General features: G+C 53.4%; 1 protein-coding gene across 1 annotated transcript in view; it reads left to right on the top strand.

Moving 5' to 3' along the window:
• Nucleotides 1-1,530, top strand: part of TMEM173 (transmembrane protein 173) — a 5,082-nt gene extending 3,552 nt beyond the window's left edge. Inside the window, exons 7-8 of the mRNA XM_008048185.1 lie at nt 638-824; nt 1,337-1,530. Coding sequence (XP_008046376.1) covers nt 638-824; nt 1,337-1,530 — 381 coding nt within the window. The remainder of the gene's footprint in view (nt 1-637; nt 825-1,336) is intronic.
• Nucleotides 1,531-7,947: the final 6,417 nt, after the last annotated feature.

The raw sequence follows: 7,947 nt of genomic DNA, 5'->3' as shown, positions 1-7,947 counted from the left end.
CAAAAAAAAAAAAAAAAAAAAAAATTCATTGCATTTCTCTGAGTTTAATTTGCCCAGTTGGTCCCAGAGCTGGGCAAGATTCAGCTCTGAATGATGATAAGTAGCACTTATTGAGCACTTATTGCATGCATGTCAGATGCCATTCTACATGCATCACTGAGTCCTCACCACCACCCTGTGGGGTGGGGACTCGTGTGATTCCTACTTTACAGTGGAGGAAACTGAGGCTCAGAAACACATAGGGAAAGCAAACAATTTCAACTTGAGTATATCATGCTCTGGACCATAAAGCAGCCCTAGATGAAGGCTGTGAGAACATCTGAAGGATTTCCTGGAGATGCGGGGGAACCCAGATCAGAGCTAAGCTCCAGAGCCCGGTCCTCAGACTTGATTTACAGCTGGAGTAGTTGACTGCCCAGCTCTTTGGGTGCTTAGGAGGATCTGTGAAGGGTAAATTTAGTCTAGCCTTGGCCCTGGTTTCACAGTGAGGTGTCAAAGGCAAAGGCAGACCAGACAGCCCAGACCCTATCCTGGTGGTTGCCTCTCAGGACTTCATCTCCGCAGCAGCCATGGCACTGGGATCTAGTCTGTCTGCCTGGCCTCTGGCTTAGTCTTATCTTTCTCTCACCTCCTTCAGGTAGGCACCTGTGTCTTGGAGTACGCCACCCCCTTGCAGTCGCTGTTTACCATGTCACAGGATGGCCGAGCTGGCTTTAGCCGGGAGAATCGGCTTGAGCAGGCCAAACTCTTCTGCCGGACACTTGAGGACATCCTGGCAGACGCCCCTGAGTCTCAGAACAACTGCCGCCTCATTGTCTACCAGGGTGAGGGGCTGATAGACTGAAGGGTAGGAGTCAGGGGTCCTGGGGTCTCCGAGAAGGTCAGAAGGAGATGTGGTAGCACCACGCCCTGGGCCTTCCCAGGTGATCAGGGTATTCAAGTCCTGCCCCTCCTCCTCTGGGACACCCCCTCCCCCAACAGAACACTGGATTGCTTTCTGAGATCGCTGGCTGTAGGCCCTGGGTGGAGCCTGAAGAAGAGGGTTCCAGGCCAGTATGTACAGGGTGCAGGAGACTGAGGCTGCAGCCTCAGCTCTGGCATTCCCTCACTGTATGACCTCAGGCAGGTCTCTGCCCCTCTCTGAGCATCATCTCTAAAAGCAAGAGGGTGCGATTCCATTATCTCTAAAACCACTTCTAGCATAGAAGTCCTTGCAACTAGCCCCAGTGGCTGGAGGTTGGGAGGGGAGGGTTAGAGGATCTTACCAGCAAATCCTGGTGTTCCTGTGGGAAAGTTTAAGGTCCTCACCCTACTCTCCGCCACCTCTCTGTTCCAGAACCTGAAGATGGAAGCAGCTTCTCACTGGCCCAGGAGGTTCTCCGGCACCTGAGGCAAGAGGAAAGGGAGGAGGTCACTCTGAGCAGACTGGGGACCTCCGTGGTGCCCTGGAACTCCACGATGTCCCAGGAGCCCGAGCTCCTCATCAGTGGCATGGAAAAGCCCCTCTCTCTCCACACAGATTTCTTCTGAGGCCCAGGGTCGGGCTGCCTGAGCCTCCAGCAGTCTCCAGGACTCTGAAAGGGTGTTTTCATCAGCGTATGAAAACACTTCCTCCCACAGGGACCTTACAGAAAACAGTCCTGGACGCGACATCTCCAGATGGGTCCTGTATCCTTGGGCGAGTGGTTTCACCTCGCTGAGCTTCAGTGTCCTGAGTCTGTGGAACGAATTTGTCATCATGGCCTTGCCTGCCTCACAGGGATGTCATGAGGACTGTATGTGTATGGAAGTTTTTGTAAACTACGTGCCAAGGATGGAAGGGATGAGCATAGTGTCTTCCACTGGACATCCCCTACTGGCTCTCACCCTTTTCCTCCTCCTCTGCCCTGGGACACTGATCGGCTTGGATGGCATCCACAGGCTCCCTTGCCCTCTAGCGCCTGGTCCCGTTCAGTCACTGGTGAACCCCTGCAGAATGGAGTCCAGGTTGGTGAGGCAGTCGTTTCCCACCTCCCTCCCTGCAGTATCAAGGTTGCTGTGGGTTCTCCTGCCGGACAGCCCTCTTGATGACCCCGGGTTTCTGGGACCGTTCCTCCCATCCCCACTTCGGGCTGCCCACTGGAGTGCCCACCCTCACTTGTGGTTTCATCAGACTCTGTCCTTTCTCGATAGTTCCTTTTTAAAACATTCCTCAGATTACACAATTTTGGTGTGTCATCATTTTCTGACTGATTGCAGAGATCGGATTGTCCCAAGGTCCAAATCTGCTTGCACACATATGCTTCCTTGCTCTCTCCTCATCCTGGTATAGGGCAGAGGGGTGGAGGGTGTCATTGCAATCTGGACAGAGCCCACCAGGTAGGCTGAGGGCACATTGCTGGGTCCTTTCGGTGCCCTGGCTCCGGTGAGTGCCTGCCCTGAGCCAGCACACAGATGCCATGAGTGGTACACAGCTGTGTCCTGAGCAAGGGGCCACTCAAAGGAGCAGGGGGCCGCTGAATAATGTCCTCAGATGAGAGTGTCTGCATAGGGATAAGGGAGAAAGTCTGTGTGACAGATGGGACATACCCTGGGGGCCCTCGAAAGGCACAGCCAGCCACCCTGCCATGCCTTATGCCATTACTGTTAGAACCAAGCCACTGCAGCACCGCGGTGTAGCACAACTGCCCCCATCTGGGAGGGAATGCAGCCTGTCTCTACTCATTCCATCTGTTACACCAAGCCAGGCTGTTCCTCCATTCCACTTTTTTCTTTTTCTTTTTTTTTTTGAGTTGGAGTCTCACTCTGTCACCCAGACTGGAGTGCAGTGGCCGCTCCCGGTCACCGCAGCCTCGACCTGCTGGGCTCTGGCGATCCTTCCGCCACAGCCTTCCAAGTAGCTGGAACTACAGGCACTGGCTACCATGCTCGGCTAATTTTTTTTTTTTTTTTTTTTGAGTTGGAGTCTCACTCTGTCGCCCAGACTGGAGTGCAGTGGCCACTCCCAGCCACCGCAGCCTTGACCTGCTGGGCTCCGGCGATCCTTCCGCCTCAGCCTTCCAAGTAGCTGGAACTACAGGCGCGCACTACAACGCCCAGCTGATTTTTGATTTATTGTAGAGATGAAGTCTCACCAAGTTGCCCAGGCGGGTCTCGAACCCGCGGGCTCAGGCAATCCACTTACCTCAGCCTCCCAAGGGCGCGGGATTACAGGCTGAGCCACCGAGCCCTGCTACTTTTTTCTTTTAGATCCATGCTCAGTCTGCACTTCTGAGTACAGGGTCACTGTGGACAAATGCACCACACAGACACATGTCTGCTAGAAGGAACTGGCTGCCCCTAGGGATGACAGAGCCAAGGGAGTTGAGGGGAAACAGTCTACCCACCAAGGCCTGGGTTCTCTCACAGCAAATCAGTGAAACCAGCCCAGAATCAAGGGCCCTTCCACTGTGCTCTTTTCCCACGCGTCCAGTCCAGTCCCCAGTGGATGCTCAGGTTCAAATCCTGATTCCATCACTTAGTACCTGTGTCTACATGGGTATCTTGGTAAACCATGGTTTTCCCAAGTATAAAATGAGCATAAGAGTGGCCCCTCATCCTAAGGTTGTTGGGAGGAGTGAGTAGTATAATATCTGTGGTCCACCGAGAAGCCTGGTATCCAGCACGTAGCTGACCCACAAGAAGGAGCTATTAACATTACAGCTGCTTCTCACCAGTCTCATTCATTTATTTGAGTCGGAGTCTCACTCTCACTCAAGCTGGAGTGCATTGGCATGGTCACAGCCACCACAGCCTCAACCTGCTGGGCTCAGGTCATCCTTCTGCCACAGCCTTCCAAACAGCTGGAACCACAGGTGTGCACCAATATGCCTGACCAATTTTTTTTAATTTATTGTAGAGATGAAGTCTTGCCAAGTTGCCCAGGTCTCAAACACGTGGGCTCAGGCAATCCTCATCTTTACCTCCCAAAGTGCTGAAATTACAGGTGTGATCCACTGCACCCAGCTGTTTTGTTTTTTTTTTTAGAGATGAGATCTTACTAAGTTGTCTCACTAAGTTGTCCAAATTCCTGGACTCAAATAATCCTCTCACTTTGGCCTCCCAAAGTGCTGGAATGATAGGCATGAGCCACTGCCCCTGGCCTTGCCTGTATTTTTTTTTTTCTTTTTTTTTTTAGCTAGGGTCTCACGTGTCATCCAGGCTGAAGTGCAGTGGCACAATCATGGCTCACCACAGCCTCAACCTCTTGGGCTCAGGCGATCTTTCCAACTTAGCTTCCTGAATAACTGTGACTATAGGTGTGCGTCACCATGCTCAGCTAATTATTTTATTTTATTTTATTTTTTGAGTTGGAGTCTTACCCGGTCGCCCAGACTGGAGTGCAGTGGCCGCTCCCGGCCACCGCAGCCTCGACCTGCTGGTCTCCGGGGATCCTTCCGCCTCAGCCTTCCGATAGCCGGAATTACAGGCGCACGCTACCACACCTGGCTGATTTTTTGATTTATTGTAGAGATGAGGTCTCGCTACCCAGGCGGGTCTCGAACCCGCCGGCTCACGCAATCCACTCACCTCAGCCTCCCAAAGACGCGGGATTACAGGCTGAGCCACCGAGCCCGGCTGCTCAGCTAATTTTTTAACCTTTTTGTGGTGACAAGGTCTACTATGTTGCCCAGAACTCCTGGGCTCAAGTAATCCTCTCGCTTTGACCTCCCTAAGTGCTGGGATGACAAGTATGAGCCACTGCGCCTGGCCTTGTCTACATGTTCTTGACTATGAGGTTCAGAGGTGCCAGGGAAAGGGATACCTTTCCAGAGAGCGACCGAGAGGCTCTGCCTGTCATCCTGGTCCCTGTGTCTTCCTGCTTTCCCTCCACCTCCCCCCTGTCCCATGCCCTGCCCTTGCTGGGAGTGGTGCCTGCCCCACTCTTTCCCTCCCCAAACAAGCTCCATGGAACTCCTTTTCCTTTCCTGTTTTCTCGCCAGCTGGAAAGTCCTGGATCTGGGAAATGTCCTGTGGGAAATTCTGGGCTTGCTCCAACAGGCCCACGCACACAGAAAGTGGAGTTAATGAGAAGCTCCCAAACTTCCCCATCACGTCTGCAAAGGCAAGACAGTCAGTGGGGGCTATTCAAAGCCAATCTTTTTGTTTTGTTTTTGAGACAGGGTCTTGCTCTTGCCCAGGCTGGTCTCAATCTCTCGGGCACAAGCGATCTTCCCATCTCAGCCTTCCAAGCAGCTGGGATTACAGTCACGTGCCATCGCACCCAGCTTTCAAAGCCAATCTTTGAACTATAAATTGTGCTTGGGACACAAGGACTTGGGAGGTTGCCAACAAGACCTTAGCTCTGACAGCCAATAGCTGGCCCCCAGTTAATAGAAGGTAAGAGACATTCCTTCTTCCCTGAGTCCCAGTGAGTCCCAGAGAAGGCAGACCCCTGGGTTCTTTGCCTTGGCTCTCCCTCACTGGCCTTCATAGGATCTGGGGGCTGTGGAGGCAGGGCATCTCCTTGGGGCCTCTGACATTTCCTCTTCGGGTGGGATAGATAGCAGAATATCCCAAGCTAGGTTGACTTTACACCAAAAAGATTAGGGGTTCCAGGAGGGAACTGGGAGAGACTGGGAGAAGCAGGTTTAGGGTCTGGTGGTCCCCGAAGAGGAGGGAGCAACTCTGGGAGGGCACCTTGGGCAACAGGAATGCCCCAGCAACACACGTCTGGGCAGGGACCTCAAGCTCCTATTTCTCTGGCCACAACTGGGCTTTCTCTGTAAATGTTTCCAGAGGGCAGTTCCAGCTGAGTCCAAGATGTGCTTCCGAAGCCCTGAAGCCCGGGCTCCCATTGGCTTCTGCCCTAATTCTCCATCCAGTTTCTTGTTTTGAGCCAGATCAGGCTAACTTTCCAAAGTCTCCCTTCTACAGATATGTGACTTCCTCGATGCTGGACCTGGGCCCCTCTGACGCAGGGCAGGAGCCAGGGATGAGAGGTCCCTGCTGTGCTTCTTCACAACCGTCCTGGGGGTCCAGCACCCTCCAGTGGATGAGGTAGATGCCGCCCTCTGGCTTTGGGGCTGGTGGCTCTGTAGAGAGAGTGGCATGGCCCTGTTGCAGCCTCGGACCAAAGTGGACGGCCACCACGATACAGACTGCCAGCAGGACAAAAGCAGTGACGATGATGGTGAGCAGGGGCAGCCCGTCTCCTCGAGGAGGTGGTTCCCAGGCTCCGCCCAGCACCGCTGGGAGCTGCCTCTGGGGCTCCTGCTCCAATGAATCATTCACAGGTGGAGAAGGCCAGGGGTAGCGGCCAGCCTGGGAGGGAGGCGGCAGAGAGAGAGCGTGACAGGAAAGGATACACGCAGAAAAAGACCAAAAGAGAGGGAAACGGACACCCAGAGGAAACAGGGAGACAGGCAAAGACACATACAGAGAGACAAAGGGACAGAGCAAAGCCATGGAGAGAGAGAACACGTAGGTAAGCCACACACAGCAGCAGAGAGAACCAAAGAAGAAAACAGGGGATCCAGAGAGGGAGAAAGAAAGAGGAAAAGAGAAAGAAAAGAGATAGATAGAGACAGAAATAAAGAGGAAGACAGAGAAAAGAAACAGAGATAGGGAGACAAAGGGATAAAGAAAGGGCTCTCATTATAGTCTAGCATATATGGTTTTGACTCCCAAGTCCCTTCCCACTGCCTCCTCTGCCCAGGTCTCCAGCAAAATTCCTAAATAGACCCTGTGTCCTGGGCCAGGAGTCTTAGCGTGCTGTGGCTACTGACTTGCATCCTGGGCAGTGGGCAGTGAGCACTGCTTCATAAAGTCCTGGAAAGAGGCCTGGATCGGTGACTCAGCCTGTGATCCCAGCACTTTGGGAGGTCGGGACAGGAGGATTGCCTGAGCCTGCAGTTTCGAGACCAGCCCAGGCAACTTGGCAAAACCTCGTCTCTACAATAAATAAAAAATTAGCAGGGCGTGGGAACGCGCACCTGTAGTTCCGCTACTTGGAAGGCTGAGGTGGAAGGATCGCCGGAGCCCAGCAGGTCGAGGCTGCGGTGGCTGGGAGCGGCCACTGCACTGCAGTCTGGGCGACAGAGTGAGACTTCAACTCAAACAAACAAACAAACAAACAAACAAACAAACAAACACAAAAAAAAGTCCTGGAAAAAAAAGAGTCATTGTCTGACACCTGAGGCTCCCCTTACCCCAGACTCAAATGGAAGGCAGAAAGGTGCTAACTTTCTTTTTTTTGAGTTGGAGTCTCACTCCGTCGCCCAGACTGGAGTACAGTGGCCGCTCCCAGCCACCGCAGCCTTGACCTGCTGGGCTCCGGCGATCCTTCCGCCTCAGCCTTCCGAGTAGCTGGAACGACAGGCGCACGCTACTATGCCCGGCTCATTTTTTTTTTATTTATTGTGAAGTTGAGGTCTCTCCAAGTTGCCCAGGCGGGTCTCGAACCCGTGGGCTCAGACAATCCACTCACTTCAGCCTCCCAAAGGCGCGGGATTACAGGCTGAGCCACCAAGCCCGGCTGATGGTAACTTTTTTAAGGAGGAAGAAAGGAAGAGGGGACATGAGCCCCAGAAGGTTGGGGAGGCAGGAAGCATGCCTCATCTCATAACTCTGCCTCCTCCCCAGGCTCAGGATCAGGTTCAGGAGGGGAGTGGGTATCCTGTGTGGATTTTTGGCTCTGGATGGACTGAGGAGACCCCGTGCCAGTCTACCTCTGCAGGATTCCAGGGTTCTTTTTACCAAAAGCCGGAGTCACAATCTTTACATGCTCTGTACCCTGCTAAGTGCTGGGTGGGGGTTATGGGATCACAATGAAGGTAGCAAACCTGGAAACTGTAAGCTCCGGGGGTTGGTGAGGTCATCACAGGCTCAAGAAACTTTCTTAGCCGGGATCCGTGGCTCAGCCTGTAATCCCGTGCTTTGGGAGGCTGAGGTGAGTGGACTGCCTGAGCCCGTGAGTTCGAGACCCAC

The sequence above is a fragment of the Carlito syrichta genome, unplaced genomic scaffold (genome assembly GCF_000164805.1).
Source record: "Carlito syrichta isolate Samal-C Ts95f unplaced genomic scaffold, Tarsius_syrichta-2.0.1 Scaffold120782, whole genome shotgun sequence".
NCBI classification, from domain to species: domain Eukaryota; kingdom Metazoa; phylum Chordata; class Mammalia; order Primates; family Tarsiidae; genus Carlito; species Carlito syrichta.
This window is presented reverse-complemented; position numbering and strand designations above follow the sequence as displayed.